Here is a 22,642-nt window from a genome sequence, read left to right as displayed (position 1 = left end):
TGCGAACGATGGTGGATTTCATTGGTTGCCCTACATACAAAGTTTGCCAATTGCGCGAGCTTAGGTTAACCACGTAAAACTAAAAAAAAAAAAAAAACTATTGTCAAACTGCCAGTGGTTTCTGTTGTAAGTTTTGTTTTTGTTGTGGCCTCCAACGGTTGGGTCAAAGTTGTAATACTTTAAATCTGTGGGAAATTGAGTTTATGTTCTTTTTATTTTAAAAGGTGTTGTAAATTTCCCACTGCATTCAAAAAAATGATTTAACTCTTTTGTCCGACGGTTACTCAGGCTGGTAGGAAGAGTTGTTCATTGAGTTTTAAGTAAGTTAATAAACTCAGAACATTAAATGCATGTGTTGAGGACTTTACATTTGCATTGTTAAATATCTTTTTTGTATTTATCACCATAAAAGGGGTATATTTGTAAATATTATGACGTTGTCAAACTGGTGGTAAATAAGTGGGCAACCTTTTTTTCCATTTTTTTAAGTAAAGTTTTAAGTTAAGATATGTGTAGTTGCAACATTTAAATGCAATAATATGCCACTTCTGTTATAGCTCTTTGATTAGTTGGTGACATAATTTTAAACCTACAATATAAAAGGAAGTACACCAAATGAGTGTATTCAATATGTGCTTGTCAAAACAGTAAGATTGTTAATGTTTAAATAATATTTTGTACTTCCTTTTTAGTTGTTTCCTCTGCAGCGTACACAACAGGTGAAGGTGCTGCGTAGCTCAGATGAGCACAAGTTTTAAGAAGACACTTGGTGTGGATTCAATCCCAACACCGATTTTTCTTGCCTGTGCCTTGCCATATGTGAATGCTTGGGACTGGCTTGATTAGGTATGACACCTACAATAGGCCTGGCACATTATTAAATATATACGACTATGCCATGAGATCGGGTCTATATTAACAGAGTTTGTCCCAGTCCCAGATATGAACTTATGTTTACATTAACTGTTTAATATTTGCAACTGTAAAAATATAAAATGAAATGAAAAACTTTTTTTTCACCTTTATACCATCCTCAAGCTTTCTAATTTCAATGAAAAGTCAATACAGACTTGGGTTAATCCAGGATTAAAAAGCTTGTAAAAAAATAGTAAATTTTTTGTATCAATATGTATTTTGACTAAAAAACTACTCCTAAACACTGGCTTTACAACAGTGTAAGTCACCACTTTCAAATCTTGTTATCTTATCACAGATTAGAAAAAGTCATATTAAACGATCACTGGAAAAAAACTAAAGCCAAAACAAGAAGTGTAGAGGAACAAAGGTACAATATTTACTCATTGAAAAACTGTTTTGCAATTTGGTGCTGGGGTTTTTCATTTTTGCTAATTTTAGTAGTATTTTGCTAAATTCAGTGTTGGCACAACGCATCCCCGATGTTAGTTCGAGTCGCCAGCTCATTTTAAGCATGTGACAATCAAATAAGTCTACTACGAGTATAGTCGTATCTGGCAAGTCTGGCTAGATCGGCAACTACAAGATAACTTGTAGTTGGCAGTCAACATGTTAATTATGCTTGGATTGCTGTTGGACATAACATTGGAATTTGCTGTGGTTATTTTTTTAAACTTGTGATTTTATATGTGACAAATGAACAATACCAAATCCCCCAAAATTCGCTGAACATTTTAGACTTTCTGTAGCTTTGTAAAAGGACTTACTGTCTTTATGTAGCAGTGCTTTAATATATTTTAGCAAGAGGTACAAAACCCCTTTTTAGATTACTGATATACTTCAACATAGTATTCCATTTAAAGAAAACGAAAAAATACTGCAGTCATAAAAAAGCACCTAAAGTGTGTTTTACCTTTTTTTGTAAAGGTTATTATGGGCACCTGAAGGGAACACAAATTGTTTTGGTCTATATTTTTTTTGACCCACAGCCCCCCAAAATGTGAATTTTTACCCCTCGGTTCACCCACAGCCCCCCAAAACGTGAAATTTTTAAAACGACTATACTTGCTAAAGTACTTCATTTAGGAGTTATATGCTTTGTTGTTTGGTGCAATATAAGGTATTTCAACGAATTTTGTACCTTAAAAAAAGATTTACCCATTTTTACCCCTAAACCCCACAATATTCGTTTCTGTCTAACGCTGGTTTGTTAAATGCGTTTGGTCAAAAAAGAGTCCTTTAAATTTATTCAAATTTGCACAGATGTTAGTTATTGTTCCAAATTTGATTCTTCTGAAGTTTGACCCCTAACGACCCAGTGGTTCACCCACAGGCCCCCAAAACGAAAAAAAAAAAAAAACGGCTGTACTAACCCAAGTACATAATCTGAGGGTTTCATGCTTTGTTGGTTGGTGCAATGTAAGGTATTCTAAAGAATTTTGTAACTTTTTATTGGATTCACCCATGTTTACCCCTTAAACCCCAAAATAATAAGTTTTAGGCTAGAAATACAAGCCCTAATGCCCTGAAACGTCAAACAATTGTTTGCAGTAGGTTATTCGTTTAGTATTTAAAAATCTGCCTTAATCGGCCAAATAGTTACTTTTACCGTCCACAATATGTGTACACTGTCAGTCAGATAGAAGTCTCAACTCTCAAAGTAGTAATTCACTTGTTTACGATTAAGGCAGGTGAATGCAGCGGGAGTGCTCAGCTTGACGTCCAGACGGACGTTTTACGAGACAGTCGTGTTGGCGATTCAAAATTAGCTGTTTTTGCACAGCCATGCTATGTCGTTTTATTAAGTTATCAAGCTCATTTTCAGTTTTGGAAAATTGTGTTTAAAAACTGACCTTGAATGACAATATCAAGGTCAAAGCATGAGATTAAATTGAAAGTGTTTTTCCTATCCTTATTTACTTTTTTTTATTATGATATGACAATAATGATGCAAAAAGAATACGGACAAAACTTTTAAAGTTGGGTTAAGGCTAAAGTTGGTTAAGTTTTTCCGTAGGAATCTAAAAATAACCAGGATGTTTGTTTACCATAAATCCGCATAATCATGCGTGTGGGGACCTATTCGTTTTTGCTTGCAAAAACAATCATATGTGTAGATCAAATGATGTGTATGTAAAATTGGTAAATATCTAACCATGATTGTGCCCTATTTTTACTGTTACCAAATCGCATATGCACATGTGTGGGGACCCATTAGATTATGCTTGCAGAAACAATTACGTTATAAAGTGCCAGGAAAAAGATAGAGACCCAATGAAATGTAGGTGCCAAATATATATCCATTATAAATATAGTAAATGGTATATGTGATACATCGTTAAATATGATGTAGTATATATAAAGTGGCAATATATAGAAAAACCACTATTCTAGTTTCTAAGAGTAAACTGGTTTTACTAAATGGTGGGTCAACACATTTTCCCATTAGAAAATCAGGTCTAGTGAAGTCATGTAAAAGCACTTGGGTTACATTCAGTGCTAACCACTTTTAGTTTGGTTCGTCTGGCAGCAAAACAATGAAGCGAATCTTTACAATGGGGCCCGAACAATGATTTCCCAAGCAGACCAGTATCAAATAACACGCTGTCTGTAGGCGCCGGTACATTGTAAACTCGTCTATTGTATCGGTTGAAACTTGTACAAACTCACACTCAAGCAACGGGTTTAGGTGGGAAGTTTTTAACACAAGTTGTCAAGCCCAATAAATTAAAACAAATTATCGCATTGGCCGAGTCGAGTGTATTTTACCACGTGACCGAATCGCAGCAACACAATGTCACAAAAACAGTCGCCAAATCACAATTATAAGCATTGAAATGCTTTGATGTGTAACGATTTAGGTTTCTGTAACACCAAAGACACTTTGCTTGATACCTGATGTTATATTGCATTACTTTAACGTCATATCTTGCTTTTGTAGATTTCGTCCATTGTTTTCGATGTAGTCGTCGTTCGACAGGCCGATACCGTCGATCTTTCTGTGACTAAACGTGAATACGAATTTTACAGAAAGAAGGAATGTGAAACTTCCATCAACGAATCTGAGAGGGTTTGAAAGGTGGCCACAATTCATGTAAGTTGATTTACTTTTTTGCTGTTCAGTTGCCGCCACCACATGAGAAAATGATCACGACCTGTTAGTGCCACCTAGCGATACGATGTCATGTATAGGCCCGACTACTGCTATTTCGAAAGTTAAAAATGACAGAGCATTGAGCGTTACTTTGCGTTTTGTTTGACTTGTAAAGCATGTGAAGTATGTATCACGAAAACATCGCGCGATAACGATTGATTGGGCCTCTAATCTTTGAGCAGGTGCCTGTAGCATGCTGAAAGCATCACGTCTGTTGTGATGTTCGTTGTCAAAACAGACGTGATGCTTTCAGCGTGCTACAGGCACCTGCTCAAAGATTAGAGGCCCAATCAATCGTTATCGCGCGGTGTTTTCGTTGCGTTGTGACGGGCTTGCGTTTCATTCTTTTTTTCCTTTGTTTATCGTGCACTGTTCTAGTCGCATTCAGTGTTATTTACTCTGATGAAGACGACCTGTATAGGACGTCGAAACGTCGGAAAAAAAATACTTTTGCCAGAAAAGCTCTATAGACACTTTGCCTGGCAGCAACAGCTTATTTCTGTGAAGTATGTGTCACTTGCAGTCTGATATTAATATATTGCTTATGTTGCAGCAACAAAAAACGACGCCATTGCTGTAGAACGCAAGTTCGATATAACAGCGTAACACAACGTCACGCGTGTGTGACGTCACAGCAAGTAATGTGGACGTTTGGTACGTTGTGACGCAATACACCGGTCATTTGTATGGTTAAATAACCCAAATTCTCACTATACGTACAGAACATGCGGGTGACACCACAACAACAGCAACGTCCAGTTTGCAGAATCACTCCAGTGAAGCACGGCCTGCCCACAACGCCCAACCCCGCTACTATCACTCATCGAGATTGAATGGAAGAAGCCAGAAAGCAGATAATGTCACAAATGCTGAACCAGGTGATGAAATATCGACAACCAAGGCGTACTTTAAAGCGATTGTTGTTTGTATGGAGGGACAAAGCTAAAAGTCATAAAAAAAAATCCGAAACTAAAACAGAGAGAACGGACTTTTTCTAATCAGCGCTTTTTGTTCACAATGTTACGTAATTTTAGTGACTCAATTTTTTTCCGCCAATACAGCAAACTGAAAATAACAATTCCTAGTAAAATGACACCGAATTAAACCATGTACGTCTTGTATTTGATATGAAATACCTTCTATTACAACTTACATCTGTTCACACAATATTATCAATTATATCCGCCGACTTATCAATTATATCCGCCGACACCAAATATGTTGATTTATAGTTTATGTGCTAAATGCGGGGTTTGTGTGGCGCATGGGGATAAAATGTTGGCCATCCATGTCCTGCAGTATTAAACTTTCTAATCTCAAACCCAAGACCCCGATGTTAACGACTAGCTCGGTGCGCCGTCTAGCGGATTTAATTTATCTCAACTAAAATTTAAATCCGTATTTTTCTCCAGTTCCAAACTTCGTCGCTTTTACGCGCAAATTAAAAGATTACGTCACAACTTATGGAAGCGGCAAGAAATGTGCGAGAATATGCAGAGGATAGTTTCCAAAGCAATGCTGCAACATCAAATTTATGTGAGTCTTTATGCAGCGACTTCCTGATCAGTGGAAGAAAGCGTTTATTGATTTTCGTAAACCTTGTTTGTCTTCGATCGTCACTGCTATCAGGGCTGGATTAACCATTAGGCAAAATAATCACGTGCTCAAGGCATTAGGGTAAAGTGGGCAACACATTAATTTATATAGTGTTTAAATGGACCACAGAGTCTGATTTTCCAGTTAATACTGCTTCGTCTTTTATGCATTAAAATATCGCAACACTACAGTGCTTAGGGTCTCTGAAGGGCTTAATCCACTCAACACTGATATGATGTTCAGCAATAATTGTTGATCGATCATCGAGCATCAAAACTGCGATTTTCAGTTTTTTTAGCTACTGGCGCCATATATTCTTAACAAATAATGCGGATATTATCTAAAGCTTGACTCAACTTAACTTGGACACAGACTTAGTTGTGGGAATCAAAGTTGACTCTCCACATCACAGTTTTATTTACTAAACTATATAAGCTATTGCTGCCAGGCATAATAATAACATGTTTGCTGCCAGGTTATTTACTACACGTTCAATTCATTTATGGCCTGTTTTGTTAATCAGAAATACGCTGGATCAAATGTTTGATTTTCAAACTTAAATTCCAATGTAGCACGAATTGTGAGCATCCGTAGACGCGTGCGTGGTAAGAAGAGAGTTGGTGGCGGGGTGGGAATGCTGAGAACAACAGCGTGATGGTTTTGTCCCAACAACAACAACAGAACACACAGGATCGGTTTGTGGCTTGGTGTGACGCTCAGATCAAACTAATGCCGGCCGATGCTTACTTCATGGTGAGAGTTTGTTTTGATATTTTCAAACTGAGAGATGGATAGAAAGTTGTTTACACACGGTCCAAGTTGCTTGTTACACAAAGTCTGCGTTTACACTTAAATCGGGGTTGCCTAAACTTTTTTGACGAGGGCCAGCTTTAACTAAGTAAAGACGCAAGCAGGCCAGCTTTTTTCCCACTTTCAACAGTAAAATTAGTTCGCATACACACGACTTCACAACGATTTTTGCAACAATCATTTTAGTTTGCACAGTTAATTAATCTACACAAGCACGTTATGTAAACGCTTTTTATTCTGCAAGCCTCGCAAGACCTACAGGTTCTTGTCAAAATCGTTGTTACGATGTCAGAGAAGCTTGAAGTTGCTTCAACTTTTAATCGCGATCACCGCCCGCTACCTTGTCTAATGAGGCGATGTGCTTTGTGTGTTAGCGTATCTTTACGTTTGCTGATAAACTGCAACCTTCTCGCATCAAATTGGGCAAACGCAAATGCTTTGGTGTCACTAAAAAGTATTGCAGCGCCCTTATTCTTGGAAATGACAGTCTTGCTAACAAAGGTCTTAACTCGCTTATTGTTGCGTCATATAGGGGATTTTCTATTATGATTATAAAACACGTTTACCATGTGCTAGCACAAAAACTGATGATACCAGTGTATGAGCATCAACCATTATAAAGTTTTTTTTTTGCTTAAGAGGGACGTTTTAAAACCAACGTGCTGTTCAGAGGGACGAACAAAAGAGTGTACGAAAACAAGGCACCAGCGCCCACTGGGGGCAATTGTATGAATTAAAAAGGGCACTGAATAAATCTGCAGTCAAGGGAGGTACAAAAAAAGTTTAAAAAAAACTTTTGTTGCTTAACAAGCCAACATTTCAAATTTTTTCGGTATTTTTCGACTTGAAAACTCAAATCAACTTATTAAACAGCGTATACGTACGAATATGTCTTTTTAAAACTGATATTTAAAACGGATAACGCAAACTATAAACTGTTGACACACGAAGTCATAATGACTTAGACATTGTTTGAAATCTAGAGGTACAAAAAAAGTTTAAAAAACACTTTTGTTGCTTAACAAGCCAACATTTCAATTTTTTCGTTATTTTTTTCACCAGTTCGCAACTTTGTTACGCGGCAAGATCGCTACGTCAAATACTACGCAACCACCGATGATGTCATATAATAGGAATTGCAACATGCTCCATTGAAACCGAAGCATCAGTGAGAACCAGACCGCCGTTCGATGACGTCACACGATGGAGTGCCAGTGATGACGTCATTCTCGGCGAATCAGTGCGACTTCGAAACCCGTATGACACTCGCCATGTTTGTTGCACGATGCGTTTATTTATTTGTCTGCAGTTGTGTGGAGACGACAAGATAAGGAAGGGCCGATGCAAATAACCGGATTTTAAACATTTGATTTCTCTCGTAATCAGATGACTTTGTATTGGACTACAAACTTTTGGTACAAAATGTGTTTCGTATTAGTTTGCGTATACTTTGATGCTGGTATGTGGTTCGCCGTTGTAAGCCACTAGTGTTATTTAGCCAAATGCCATATGGGATACAGTACTAGCCTGTACAACTGCGTTATTTTGCGGATTTTACCGAACAAGGTTCAGGGAACACAGTACAGTGTAAAGTAAAAAGTAGAAATGTAAATCGTAAACCAATGAGTTCGACTGAGTTGCGTAAGTCAATGTGGGGAAATCCCCCATCAGCTCCCTCCCCTCCGCCCCCAATACGCTACGTCATAGTAGGGAAATTCCCGTAATTAACGTTGATTTCCATTTCACAATTGGTCGATTTAGCCTGTTTTTTAAATTTTCCTAAATTTACTTAATGTTATGTATTCCACCTAGTAGACTTCCATTGTTAATATTTACATGATTGCTTATAGATATGTAGGTGAAGATAAAATATATGTTTCGTGTATTTTACAACAGCACCGAAGTGTTTTCCAGCAACTGTTGGTGATCGTTGTAAAGCTTGTTGTCATCCACTATGGTTTACAAAGCTACAACGGTGTGGTATGCCACAGGTTCTTCTAAGTCAAACAAATGTGTCCAAGAATCTTGAGTGGGGTCGTAAACTTCAACTGAACTGACATCCTCGAACCTTAGTAACAAAACATGTCATGAAAAAAAAGGTTGCTTACAAATAGACTCTACACTGCCAACTAACTCAGAAAAAATAGCAACATTAAACCTGTCAAAATACATTGAAAACTTTTGTGTAAGAGAAAACAAAGCGCAAAAGATAATTTTCATGAATTATCCAAATTAGTAGACAAGACCACATATAGTACAGTATGTACTATCATGTGAAAAACTCGCCATAATCTGGACAATTGCAAATTAAAAAGGGAAATTATGAAGCAACGGTTATTCGAAACATCTTTGCTGTTACAACTAGAACGATGTTGTTGGGACCAAAACAAATCCACTGGCCACTTGATGGAGTTAGTGAGGTAGGGAATAGGGTTCGGGGTTCAAAGCTGGTGTCAGATGGGCAGGAACTTGCCGGACTGGTCTGGCGATCCTGACCTATATACAGAAACATTTACATGTCTCACGCTACACTTACCCAGGTGATTTGCTTCCACCAGCAACATAAATCTTTCGGTTCATCACACAAGCTCCATGCCATGCACGTCCAGTGTTCATTGGTGCTAGTCTACTCCATTTTTGTAAAGTTGGATCATAACATTCATGTTGTGATGATGATGAAAATAACAATAGTGACTGTCCTCCTGTATACAATTCATTTGGTTTTTATCACACTTTAGTACAATTTCATAAAATAACTGAAACTGCATAATCGCAGGCAGCAGGAAATGAATGCTTCATGATTTTGATACAACTAAATAGTTTAACTTTGTTGTGTCCGAAAAGTTTTTTAAACATTAAAGAAGCAAAGTTTAGAATAGTTGAAATTAGACTGACTTAGTAAGTAAGTTTAGTCCAGTGTTTAAGCAATGTTGATTGCTTGATATTTTGCATGAAGTATTTGCACATGATTACCTGTCACATAAATCTTTCCATTCAATGCAACACAAGATAAACCCCGTGTCACATCATGATTCAGTGGGGGAATTAAGTTCCACTTCCCACTTCTCACATCAAGATGTTCACAGGTGTTGTCATTCCATCCCCCACCAACACAATAAAGTGAATCTGCAAACAGGTTTGTGTGAAATACTGTGATGTCATGCAGATTAATTAATGCATTAAACAGATTAACATTAATGAGTTCACATTAATGATTTTGTAAAAATGTTTGGCACTAAAAATTATGCTGTCCACTTTTTAAAATATGGTATCAGAATTTTTCAGACTGTGTACAAAACCTCTACTTCTGTTTGGCTTTTGAGGGCCTGCGTGCCAATTTGTTAAAAATAACTTCCCATTTTATATGAATTGCTTGTTAAAGAGTTTGATTTGAATCTTAAACCATGTACGTTTGTCTTGACTTTATCTGCTAGTTAAGTTATTGTTTGCTTTGCAGCAAAACAGCTTTCTTACTCTCAATTGTACAAATTCCATGGCTTGATCTTTTCTTTATCATGTCATGAATCCGACTCCCCTCGTTCCTGTTCACATTATAAACCTCACATGATGAAAGGTCCCCAGTATTCTCTCCACCAGTCAAATAAATATTGTCTAAAACAAATGTTTTTTTTACAACTTGAAACAAGTTCAACAATGTTTTTTTTTACTAAGATGTCTTCTAGGTTAAATGGTATGAGATTTTGTCTACAAAAATAGAAAATGTCTTTCATATAATAGAAGGGTGGTTAGCACATATTTCCATTGCACCACTTTTAAACCATAGTTTTTTTGCAGGTAGAAAATAAATGGTTTCATATGCAAATAGTTGTTGTTGCATTTTATTTAACAAGTAGGAATTCATTTATTTTTTCTAGATCAGTTTCAGATCACCTGAATTTTACAAATGTATGTACTCTAGACTTTGACCGATCATTGACAGTTTGCATATGTATGCATTTAAATATTTTTGCGAATAAATCAAATTACTCCTCACCAAACATTTCTTGTTACATACAATATAAGTTTTAGTTTGTTGTGTTGGCCCCAATCCACTTACCTCCAATAACTGCTGATGCAGCATTGCATCGAGCTTCCAACATATCATGCATAATTTCCCATGGTCCGTTTGTTGCCAAATTCAACATTTCACAACTTTTTATTGCAGTTTCATCACTACCACCAAATGCATAAAGTTTGTCTCCAACTTTTACTGAGGTCAACCCAAATCTTGGTTTGTTTAGTTTCTGCAAAGTTTTAATTGAAGCAAAATAATTTGACACAAAAGTTGAGTAGCTGCTCACACATAGAAGGTACATTCATTCACTTTTATGCATTGTTTAAATCCAACAAAGACACATTGTTTGTTTGATAATGAGTTATTGTTTACAAACTATGCTAGAAAACAATGGATCTTTGACAAATTTTAACTGTACCTCAAATACATTACATCATCCGAATTAAAACACATGCAAGTTACACTTTGATCCAGGGATTTAAACCGGAACTGAACCCATCCCCATGAACCAGTTTGAGCAGTTTATTTCATTAAACCTGGACCGAACCCAAACCACTAAGTACGATTTTCTAAAAACCCGAACCGGAGTTGAACCTAATATTTTCTTTGGCGTTGGACCCTAACTGGAACGTGATTTTTTCAAAACAGCGCACTGAAGAGTATGTGAGATAACACTTACAGAGCGTGTCAAAAATAACAGTTTACGGTCAAATTGTTTTTGGAGTTTGATAAGGCCAGGTACAGGATGGGTAGAATTGAACAGAATCGAATGAAAATTTGAACTGGTTTAAAAACCGCAAACCGGTTTGGACCAGATAATTTGACCAAACTGGAACAAAACCCGAACCCGAAAATATACATTTTTAAAAACCTGAACAGAACCCAAACCCGAAGCGACCCCGAAGTGAACCTGAACCCATATGACAAGCGGTTCGCCTCCCTGCTTTGATCAATGCAAATATTTCACTATGTGTTTGTAATTGTAAATATTGGCAAATTATAGAAACTTTAAACTTTTTAAACTCACTGGTAAATGTTGATGTTGTTTAGTTGTGACATCATACCTCACACAATCTCTATCTGAACCATCATATCCACCTCCACCAATAACTACAAATTCCTCTGAAACATATTTTCAATATTTCTTGAGTTTTACTAGTAAAGACACAGAATTTATACCAACATGGCAAGAAAAATATCATTTACATAAAATTAGTTGTGAACAGCACAGTTTGTGGAAGTTTGTTTGTATATTTAAGGTTTATATCCGTACAATGCCTTTTTACCTTTATTTTCCTCAGTTTTTTGGGGAGTGATGTTTGACTGGTTGGAAGCTGGTTCAGCTGATGGACTCCCCTCTGTACACAAAGTAAATATAAGTGAGGGTAAACATAGAAATCGCATTTCTTTATAGGTCAAGTTACCAGCATGTATGTAGATGAAATATTCATTTTCACACAATGAAGTTTGGGCTTTCACTTCTTAAGCTAGTTTATATTTACCTTGATGTTGTAAATGAACTGGTGGATTTACTTGTGGCTGAACTGGAGTTGATTGGATGTTCTGATGTGCTACAAATAAAAATTATGGAGTTTTCTTTGATTATATAAACATTCCACTTGCACTACATAACTTTAATTAGGCATTTTACTTTTTCATGAAAGTTTTGACATACGATATGCAATGTCAAGTTTTATGTTTAATAATCCAAATTCAAACCTAGCTCGGTAACTGATGGAGCTGCAGTTAAAAAATAAAGAACAAAAACCCTTTAACAGTTTGATGGGTCATGTTTGCAAGTTTCAACCCCAAATTTCATTTCAAAAGTATATACACAAAGATATCAAAGTTACTTGGTAAGCAAGATAATAGGGACCAAGCAGTTAGACATGCTTTCCTTCTACTACATCCAACAACTGTAAAAGTGCGACACATTCGGCATTAATAACAGTGATCAACATATATGTATATTTACTGTTAGGGGGCTCCAGTCGAGGTTCCCCCGGCTGAGCTTGAGGTGGTTGGATGCTTTCACTGTGAAACGCTCCAGTAACAGGATTTAGCTGGTGAAGTGGAACAGTTGGATTGTGTTCAGCTGCAGGATGCCTAATTTCCATTTCCTCGACAGCATCGGTCACTTGTCGTAAAATCACTGCTGGGTCTTGTGTGGCAAGATGTTGTTGGAATTCATCTCGAACTTCCAGCATGTTGGGACGTTGGGTTGGGTTTTGCTCCCAGCATTTGGTCATCATTCTCTCAATCACTTGAACTATATCTCTGTCATTGTCACTGCATCTGTTTTTCATTTCCTGGATTGCATCACAGTTTGGGCGAATCACATTTCGTAGCATCTCCCAAAATATCTTCTCTGATGGATATGGTAAAATACGAAACAACATTTCATAAAAAACTATAGCACAACTGAACACATCTTGCTCTTTCTTTGGTATCGCACCCCGAAACTTTTCTGGGGCTGCATAGTACAATGTCATTGCTTGTGTTTCTTGCGGATTTTGGTTGGTGGTTGATCCAGTAAAACTGGCCAACTTAGCACAACCAAAGTCTGCAATCTTGACATGCAAATCAGCTGTCAGGAGAATGTTTTCTGGTTTCATATCTCCATGAATTAAGCGTTTGTCTGCTCCACAGTTGTGAATGTATGTAATCCCATCTGATATTTCTTGTGCCAGTCGAAGCACAAGAGACATGCCAAGTGGAATGTCTGTGTCTAGTAGCAGACATCTTAAGTTCCCGGCTTCATAATATCTCATTACGATCGCAATGGCTCCACGCCATTTTGTAAGTCCAAAAACATCGGCTATGTTTTCATGACGAGATCGAAGCAGCATGTCATATTCACGATGTACCCTTAAAAACAACAGGAACATTTAAAATCTTTCTTATTTTATGGTTTCAGCTGCTTATTTAACTGAAATTTACATTTTCTTTATTGTCCTTTGTTCTCGTTCACCACCATTTACAGGAAAATACTTAATTGCAACATATCCAGCAAATTCATGTTTTCCAACAATAACTTGTCCAAAGCCTCCATGGCCAACTTCTGCCCGTTGAATGTCGCATAAGATTTTGTGGGCTTCATAATCCCGCAACTAAATCATAAGTTTAAAAGTTCAGTTTGAGCGAAGAATTCATAATTTTATTAATTTAAAAAAAATTATTTGTTAATAAGTGACAAATAACTTACAACATCCGACATGGTTTCCGCTTTAGCAAATGGTGTTCTAGCTTCTCACGTCATTTTGATCCAACAGGCATCCTGAGAGAACTTGCTATTTTGCGACTTTTGTGTCCTTCGAACTTCGAAGAGCAACGGACATGAGCTTAACGAAGCGTACAGTATCGTTGCTAGGTAACGACATTATTCTTTTTGATGAAAGTCAGCAGAGATAAATCTTATTTTTTCAGACAATACTGTTAAAATATTTATGTTGTATTAAGATGAAGTGTTACATCATTTTTTGTCTTCATCTTTTAAATGAAAAGTTATTTGTAGTTGAAAGTAAAATGAAACAAAATATCATTAGCGATGTACGAACGATGTATTTTACTAATTGACTTGCATTACAAAAGTTACTTTGCACAAACTTAGGTTAAGTGCATAAAATTGTAAAAAAATATTTTTGTGATTGTTGCAAGTGGTTTCTGTTGGATCATGAATTAAGTTATTTATGGTTGGATGTTTTGTTTTTGTTGTGGCCTCAAACGGTTAGGTCAAAGTTGTAATACTTTCGGTTTGTCGGAAAATGAGTTTTTGTTGTTTTTAGTTTAAGAAGTCGCAAGAAATTATTACAAATTTCCTACTGCATCTCACCGTCATATATTTTAAGAAAATCGACTAAAGTTCTAAATTCACTGGATTTCATCGAGTTTTAAGTAAGTTAACCAACACAATATGTTTAATGCATGTGTATTGAGGACTTTACATTTGTAAAATTTGTTGGTTTTTAAATATATATGTTGCATTGGATGTATATCACAGCATGAAAGGCAAGATTTAGAAATATTATTACCTCAAACTGATTATTATAAAACTTGTGGTTAAAAAACGAATAGTGATACACTGAACCTGCCTCAACAGATTCAGGCCGAAACCTAATACTCGGTCTTAAGGCAAAATAATTTCGGCCCAATTATAAAGGGACTTTTATGGACTTTTTCATTAATGTTTGTATCAAGTTCAGCTTTAATGTTAAAAAAACGGCCACATTAAATCACTTTACTAAAACAATGAAAGTAAAACTAATTTGTATGTTTGCACAGATTAATGTCATAAAGTACTAACTTGCATTTCTCAAAAACTATTATAAGCAGTTTTTTGAAATCTTTTTTGGCAATTGTTGATTAACTTTTTCATGTCTGCAAATTATAGTCAGTATAAAAAGATTTTTTTGTAATGGGATTGTTGTTGGCTATAACATTAAATATTTGTTAGTTTCTTTCCAGTAAACTGTATTTGGAATGTTTTCATCTCACAAAATCATGCAATTAATATTGTAAGTTTTGCACAGTTTATTTGACATTGGACGAAATAAAACTTTGTGATGGACGGTTAGTGACATACAGTTATATCAGTAACTTCCAAATCTCAATTTCAAAACTGTAGTGATTGATAATTTTCTAAGCTAATGATCATAAACTCCTGAATGGTTTCTGAATGTATCGTTGCAATGTCACAAAAACAATTTCCACATTTTATCAACTTATTTAAGTTAAACCTTACATCAATTTACAGTTGTCAGTTAAGCTGCTGTCTGAAACCTGTATGAAGACCACAACTTGCAATATTTCATCAGTTTTTGGTTTTTTTCATTTGAAAGGTTTGAATATTCTTCAATAGATATTGATTTTGTGTGCTGTGCAAATTTTTGTTGTAGAAATATTTTGGTGTTAATAAGAGCCTATTATTTGCCAATAGTGATACATTTTTAAATTTGTGGTTTTATTTATTCTTTTTAATTCCACACAACTTCACTTAACACTACAGTTTCTATACTACATAGTTCACAAAATGGGTAGTTGACAGATCAGTTCAATTAGTCACTTTCCTTAAAAAACATGTATGTAGAAAAGCCAACATTTTTTTGATGGAGGTTTGATATACAAATCTGATTTTTTAAACATTATTTTAGTTACTAATTTACTTTAATAAAATCAGTGGACCAACACAGTTTTCTCAAGTAAAACTTGAAGTGTGTTTGTCAGGCATAAAATGGATTTTTAGTGAAAGAGTTGGGATTTAAAAAACTCACAATTTTAACCTTCTTTGTAAATTTACTTTTAATAGTAAACTGACATAACTAATTGGTCGGTCAACACATTTTCCCATTATAAAATTCATTGAATAGTGGAGTCATGTAAAAGCACTTAAGTCGCATTCAGTGCTAACCACTTTTAGTTTGGTTCGTCTGGCAGCAAAAGAATGAAGCGAATCTTCACAATGGGGCCCGAACAATGGGTTCCCAAGCAGACCAATATCAAATAACACGCTGTCGGCGCCGGTAATTGTAAACCCGTCTATTCAATTGTTCAATTGCCGCCACCAAATAAAAGACATGACAACGACTTGTTAGTGTCACCTAGCGACACGGTGTCATGAATATGCCCGACTAACTGCTATTTTGAAAGTTAAAAGAAACAGGGCGTTGATTTGCCCTTTTGTTTAAATAGTAAAACATGCGAGATATGTGTCACTTGCAGTCTGATATTAATGTGTTGCTTACGTTGCAACATTCTTGTCAATTACTTGCAACAAAAACGACGCCATTTCTGTAGAACAGAAGTTCGATGTAACAGCGTAACACGACGTCACGCGTGTATGACGTCATAGCAAGTAATAATTGATGTTTAGTGCTTTGTGATGTAATACACCAGTTATTTGCACATTTAACACCTGTTATTTCGGACAAACTAAAACAAATCCTCACTATACGTACAGCACATGCGGGTGACACAACAACAGCAGCAACGTCCAGTTTGCGGAATCGCAGTGAAGCACGGCCTGCCCACAACGTTCAACCCCGCTAATATCACTCTTTGAGATCGAATGGAGGAAGCCAGAAAGCAGATAATGGCACAAATTCTGAATCAGGTGATTAAATATCGACCACCGAGCCACATTTTAAAGCGACTGTTGTTTGTATATAAAGTGACAAAGCTAAAAGTCATAACTGGGCTTTTTTTTAAATCCAGTCTTTTTGCCACGTGAAGGGAATCGCAGTTTTGTAAGACAAATTTAGAACGCAATAAAAAGTTTATTGTAAGCATTTCTTCAGTAACGGAGTGATTTGACAAGACGCTGCGTTAACATAAAATCAAAAAACTTATGAAATAACGATCCTGTTTAAATCTTTATCTCTTTGTCTTTGCAGTGGAGGCAGTTTGTGAAAGTCACACCTTCCAACAAAACAACAATTATGTTTAACCAAACATCTCTGGGCGCTAATGGAAAGGTTTGAGTTTAGTTACTGTTAATTTGAATGTGCACAACAGACATATGTTGGATTTTCCTGGCTAGAACGGTCTTATTTAAAATCAGCGCTTTTTGTTCTCAATATTGATGCATTGCGTAACAACTAGTGACGTAATTATATCCGCAAATAGAGCAAACTAAAAAAAATCTTGTAAAATGACACCAAATTAAACCATGTACGTCTTGTATTTGATATTAAATCCCTTCCATTACAACTTACATCTGTTCACACAATATTACTTATCAATTATATCCGCCGACACCAAATATGTTCATTTATAGTTTTCGGTGCTAAATGCGGGGGTTTGTTTGTGTGGTGCATGGGGATAAAATATTGGCCATCCATGTCCTTTCTAATCTTTCTATCTCAAATAAACTTTCTAATCTCAAACCCAAGACCCGATGTTAACCTCTAGCTCGGTGCGCCGTCTAGCGGATTTAATTTATCTCCACTAATATTCAAATACGTATTTTTCTCCAGTTCTAAACTTCGTCGCTTTTTCGCGCGAGTTGAAGATGACGTCACAACTTATAGAAGCGACAACAAATGTTCGAGAATTTGTACATAATAGTTTCCATAGCAACGCTACAACATCAAATTGATGTAAGTTTTTATGCAGTGACTTCCTGTTCAGTGGGAGAAAGCGTTTACTGATTTTCGCAAACCTTGTTTGTCTTCGCTCATCACTGCTATCGGGGCTGAATTAACTGTTAGGCAAACTAATCACGTGTTTAGGGCATCAAGGAAAAGGGGGAACATGGATACTGTTTATAGCCATCTTTAAAATGGTGTCTTAGTATTTAAATGGACCACAGTATCTGATTTTTCCAGTTAGTACTACGTCGTCTTCTATGAAATAAAATATCGCAACACTACCGTGCTTATCCATGAAAGGCTTAATCCACTCATCACTGATATGATGTTCAGCTATAATTGTTGATCGATCATCGAGCATCAAAACTGTGATAGACTATTCAGCTACTGGCGCCATCCATTCTTAACAAATAATGCGGATATTATAATGTAAAGCTTGACTCAACTTAACTTGGACACAGACTTAGTGGTGGGAATCAAAATTGACTCTCCACATCACAGTTTTATTTACCACACGCTTAATTTATTTATAGCCTGTTTCGTTCATTAGAAATACGCTGGATATAAAGGTGCCTATTTTTGTTACTTGTTTAACTTTGACGGCTTTAATCTTCTATTGTTCTCGATTTTGCCAACAAACGTTTATTTTTTTAATTTCAAATCCCAGGACAGCACAATTTGTGAGCATCACTTGTGTCAGCTAGCGGATTGTATATTTGTGATTTCGTAAAAGCACTTGTGTGTTTTAAACCGTGGACACGTGCGTGGCAAGAAGAGAGTTGGTGACGTGGGTGGAAATGCTGAGAACAACAGCGTGATGGTTTTGTCCCAACAACAACAACAACAGAACACACAGAATCGGTTTGTGGCTTGGTGTGACGCTCAGATCAAACTAATGCCGGCTGATGCTTACTTCACGGTGAGATATTTTCAAACTGATATATAGGCAGAATGTTGTTTACACACGGGACAAGTTGCTTATTACGTCACACAAAGTCTGCGTTTACATTAAATCAGGGTTATCTAAACTTTTTGACGAGGGCCAACTTTTTTGCAAGCGTTTTTTATTTTCGATTTTTACCCACTAACATTAGTTCACGAACACACGGCTACACACCGGTTTTTGCTACAACATTTTTGGTAATAATTTTCGCAAGCACGTTATGTAAACGCTTTTTATTCTACAAGCCTCGTAAGACTGATAGGTTCTTGTCAAAAATCGTTGTTACGATGCCAGAGCAGTTTGACGCTGCTTCAACTTTAAATCGCGATCACCACCTGCTACCTTGTCTAATGAGGCGATGTGCTTTGTGTGTTAGCGTATCTTTACGTTTGTTGATGAACTGCAACCTTCTCGTAGCAAATTGGGCGAACTCAAATCATTTGGCGTCACTAAAAAGTGTTGCAGCACCCTTATTCTGTGAAATGGTGGTCCTTACTAACAAATATATGGAACACGCTAATTGTGTATTGTGGCGTTATAAAGTATATAAGACACTCCCGGGGACGAATCCCGATCAAGTTTTTAATTTTTTCTGTGTATGGGTCAGGCACGCTGGTTGCTTTGTGGTTCTTAAACTGGGAACCAGCGCCGCTGGAGGCGATATTATTAAAGTTACCAGGTGTTAAGAGGGCGTAACATAAAAACGGTACAGCAAAAGTTTGAGAAACCAGTTAAACGAGCCAACATCTGAAATTTGTTTTCGTATTTTTTACCAGCTCATAACTTCATTGCGCGGAGCTTTTGTGACGTCAACGACTACGTCACAATTCAGAAGCGACGAGAGATGGGCGACAGAGTTTCCATGGCAACAGTAAATACAACAAAAACAAATCTCCATTAGAACAACAATCACAAAACAAACTGAATGTGCTTCCACAATACAATATATGAATCTGTTTTTATATTTCCGGAAAGACACAAATAACAAACCCTATGTTATCACCAACGTTGATATTTCCTGTTATTTTATGATGTTAATATATTTACTTCTGCGTGACAATTTTTTGTGTGTCTATAACTGCTGTGTGCCTTTTTGAAAAAGATAAAATACATCCCTTTGAAGTTTGCTTTTCTTAGTTTTAAAGTTGCTGTCATGCAATGGAAAAGATTTAACTTATATTTCTCTGTATTTGCGTTGCAACTGACTTGTTTGGAAAAAAATATTACAACCTTCAGATGAAATAGCAAATGTGTTCACCTAAAACGTGTTGTTTTATGGTCGGTCAAATACCGAAAAAATGCAAATGAATTCGTAACAAGCTTCCAACACAAGTGCGCGAAACAAGCTTATTCAACCGTGACCACAAGCATTTCCACATAGAATACGCATTCAATAGTACTGGCGTACTATGATTTATATTGGAGTGTGTCGTGATCGCGGGTCAGCACAGACGCTATAGGGCTGTTAAAGTGTTAAATTTTTGTTTATCTTTTTTGATATTGTTCATTTTCTTGTGCACATGGAGCAGTGTCCTTCTTATTTGGATGATGAATATGTTCTCGCATATGCTTATGTGAAGTAGGCAGTGTTGCAAGTGATGCGACGGTACTGCAAGGGCCAAAAGTAGTAGAAACTACAACCGGATTTTGAGGTAATCTGTCGTCACGTAACAAGAAACTACAACCAAGCTCGTGTGCATGGGTGTCGTAAAACGTCGCTGAGGTGTGGAGGATCGCACAGCCAGAAATAGTTGAACTTAAACAGGTTCGGTTTGATTTGTTTGACTTTTTTCAATAATAATCAGCCGTTTACGCAAAACCACATTGTCCATAAATCAGCAGAAAAACAAAATCTGTAACTCAAAAAGATAACAAACACATTTCTGACATCGCTTTATTGATGTTGTGTATCATTGCTAAACATTATGAAACTTACTGTAAAAGTCAAGATCGTTTTGAATTAAGCAACGGAAAAGAAAAGTCGGACAGTATAGCTGCAACAAATGTTTAACACAAATCTACTGAACTATTAGCATGTGACAAGTGCAATTTAAAATTTAAGGCCCGTTTACACTATGCGTAAGCGCGAAACCAGCCAGAAAAAATGAAACAAACAAACTTAGCAGGTTTGAGCGAGCGCACTACGCATAGTGTAAACGGGCCTTAACGCAGATTCTCCCATCTAGGGCTGTTATCAAATAAAGGATTTTAATTTTTCAAATAATCAAATAATTTTTTTCCTTTCAAATCAAATAATCAAATAATTTACAATACCTGATACATAATAGAGATGTACCGAACCCACATTTCCTGGTTTGGAACATCTCAAATAAGTTACACAAGGCTCAGAGTCATTATTAAATAAGGATAGTTGAAATTACTAAACGAATTTTGTAAGCTCTTAGTTAGTAAATCTAGGTTGCATCTTTTTTTCTGTTTAAAATAATAATTAATTAGAGACATGCTTCAGTTATCCTCCGCAGTCAGGCAAAACCATATGTATTTTCATTTGTGTTTTTTTCACTTTATTTCAACAGCTTTTTCTTGGATACTTGCTGAATTGAATTGTGATCTATAACATTTTATTCACTTGCTTGAATAAATTTAATTATTTCTGGGTGTAAATAATACCGGAATGAACAGTAAATTGTCATGCTTTTTTGTCCACATTTTTGGGGGAATGGGTTAATGAACATTAATATAAGGCTGAAAACATATGTTTAAGTGCTTCTGTGTATCGGTATTTTTATAAAAATGTCACCAATGTGTTCAAGTAAATTGATTTTGCACATATATTGAGGTTTACTGCAGAGAAAAAAAATATTTGATTATTTGAAACCTGTAAAAAATTATTTGATAAATTTTCAAATAATTAAAAATTTCAAATAATCTAATAATAATTATTTGTTTGATAACAGCCCTACTCCCATCTAAGTTTAGTGTTTATTTGAACTATGTCTTTGTCTTTTATGTTAGCAGCTTTAGTTTAGCCACGGTCTATCAACATTTTTTTTTGAAATTGTCTTGGTTGCAACAATCAAGTTACTGTAATGCCAAACTAATACGTCAGCTCAGGCTAGCTAGTCACATATGTCTGCATGACTCTAACCCAGTGGTTCCCAATCTTTTTTGTTCTGTGCACCCTTTTAGTCGATATTCAAATCGAATTCCCCCCTACATATTTAGTTTGCTAGAACATCGTTTACATCAACATTTTAATGTAATTCTCAGAACAGAAATTATTGCTGCCTAAATCGATTATACGAAAACTTTCTTTTTCACAGCTCATATAGGCCTATGGCAAATGCAACAATAACACGTAACACAGACAACCTGTAAGAGATTAATATTGTGACACAAATTCCTCACAACAAAATACAAAATTTTCCTTAGTGGGAAAGTCCCTCTGGTTGAATCCCTCAGGGGTATGGCAACCTGCGGCCCTTCATTAGAGGTTGTGCGGCCCGCAGAGACGCTTGGATTTCAAATGTACCGGCAAACGAATCCAACTATTATATATTTTTTAAAAAGATTAATGCGCCCGATGCTATAGTTTTCTGCGACCTGACAAAATGTGGCTAGAATCAAATGCGTATTTAAGCATATTTAAACTTGTATTTAAGCATACTTGGCAAGCAATGAAGTAAAATCACCTTGTGTTATAAACAGGTGCTGCCCGCGATCTAATTTTGACAAGTGTAATTGGCCCCACAGTAAAAAAGGTTGCCCACCCCTGCTCTAACTTTTAACCAGTGATTTTGTTATTGAAATTAACAATGCTACTACGAGGTTACTTAAGCAGAAGAAAAACAACATTAAGCATATTTTCTTTTACGGGGCAGTGGAACATAACTGTTGTTTATGTATATCTAGAAAGTTCAATATCTATATAGATTTGACACGTCTACCGAAACAACTGTACATAACAATACTTTTATAGGCGGGGAAATAAAACTGCAGAAATAGTATGATTTCTATGGTATCGGCTTTTGGTTACCGGGGATTTCCCGCAGTCAGAAAAGTTGTTTCGTTTTTTTGGCGAAACAATACAAATAACTCAACGTTTAGCATTTGTTTACGGTGAATATGCTGTGATATTTAGTTATAATCTTGTCTACTGTATT

At 36.2% G+C, this 22,642-nt stretch overlaps 1 protein-coding gene and 2 long non-coding RNA genes across 3 annotated transcripts; 2 read left to right on the top strand and 1 right to left on the bottom strand.

The window, feature by feature from the left end:
* The first annotated feature begins 229 nt into the window (after positions 1–229).
* Positions 230–19,640, top strand: LOC145224404 (uncharacterized). Its single transcript, XR_013859640.1, has 9 exons — positions 230–320; positions 693–846; positions 1,214–1,285; positions 3,857–4,009; positions 16,447–16,599; positions 16,880–16,960; positions 17,462–17,584; positions 18,243–18,494; positions 19,295–19,640. It is a non-coding gene; the product is annotated as an uncharacterized LOC145224404 (long non-coding RNA).
* LOC145224786 (uncharacterized) lies at positions 4,568–5,718 on the top strand. Its single transcript, XR_013859746.1, has 3 exons — positions 4,568–4,723; positions 4,792–4,947; positions 5,482–5,718. It is a non-coding gene; the product is annotated as an uncharacterized LOC145224786 (long non-coding RNA).
* On the bottom strand, positions 8,162–13,707 carry LOC145222371 (uncharacterized). The gene is made up of 11 exons (XM_080088477.1): positions 13,696–13,707; positions 13,431–13,600; positions 12,466–13,358; positions 11,993–12,061; positions 11,777–11,848; positions 11,518–11,612; positions 10,533–10,719; positions 9,950–10,087; positions 9,449–9,601; positions 9,012–9,177; positions 8,162–8,543 (listed from the first exon to the last, which is right to left on the bottom strand). Exons 1-11 carry the CDS (start codon positions 13,705–13,707, stop codon positions 8,435–8,437), a joined length of 2,064 nt encoding a protein of 687 aa, XP_079944603.1. The 3' UTR covers positions 8,162–8,434.
* Positions 19,641–22,642: the final 3,002 nt, after the last annotated feature.

Source organism: Phallusia mammillata, chromosome 4 (genome assembly GCF_965637545.1).
Source record: "Phallusia mammillata chromosome 4, kaPhaMamm4.hap1.1, whole genome shotgun sequence".
NCBI lineage: Eukaryota > Metazoa > Chordata > Ascidiacea > Phlebobranchia > Ascidiidae > Phallusia > Phallusia mammillata.
This window is presented reverse-complemented; position numbering and strand designations above follow the sequence as displayed.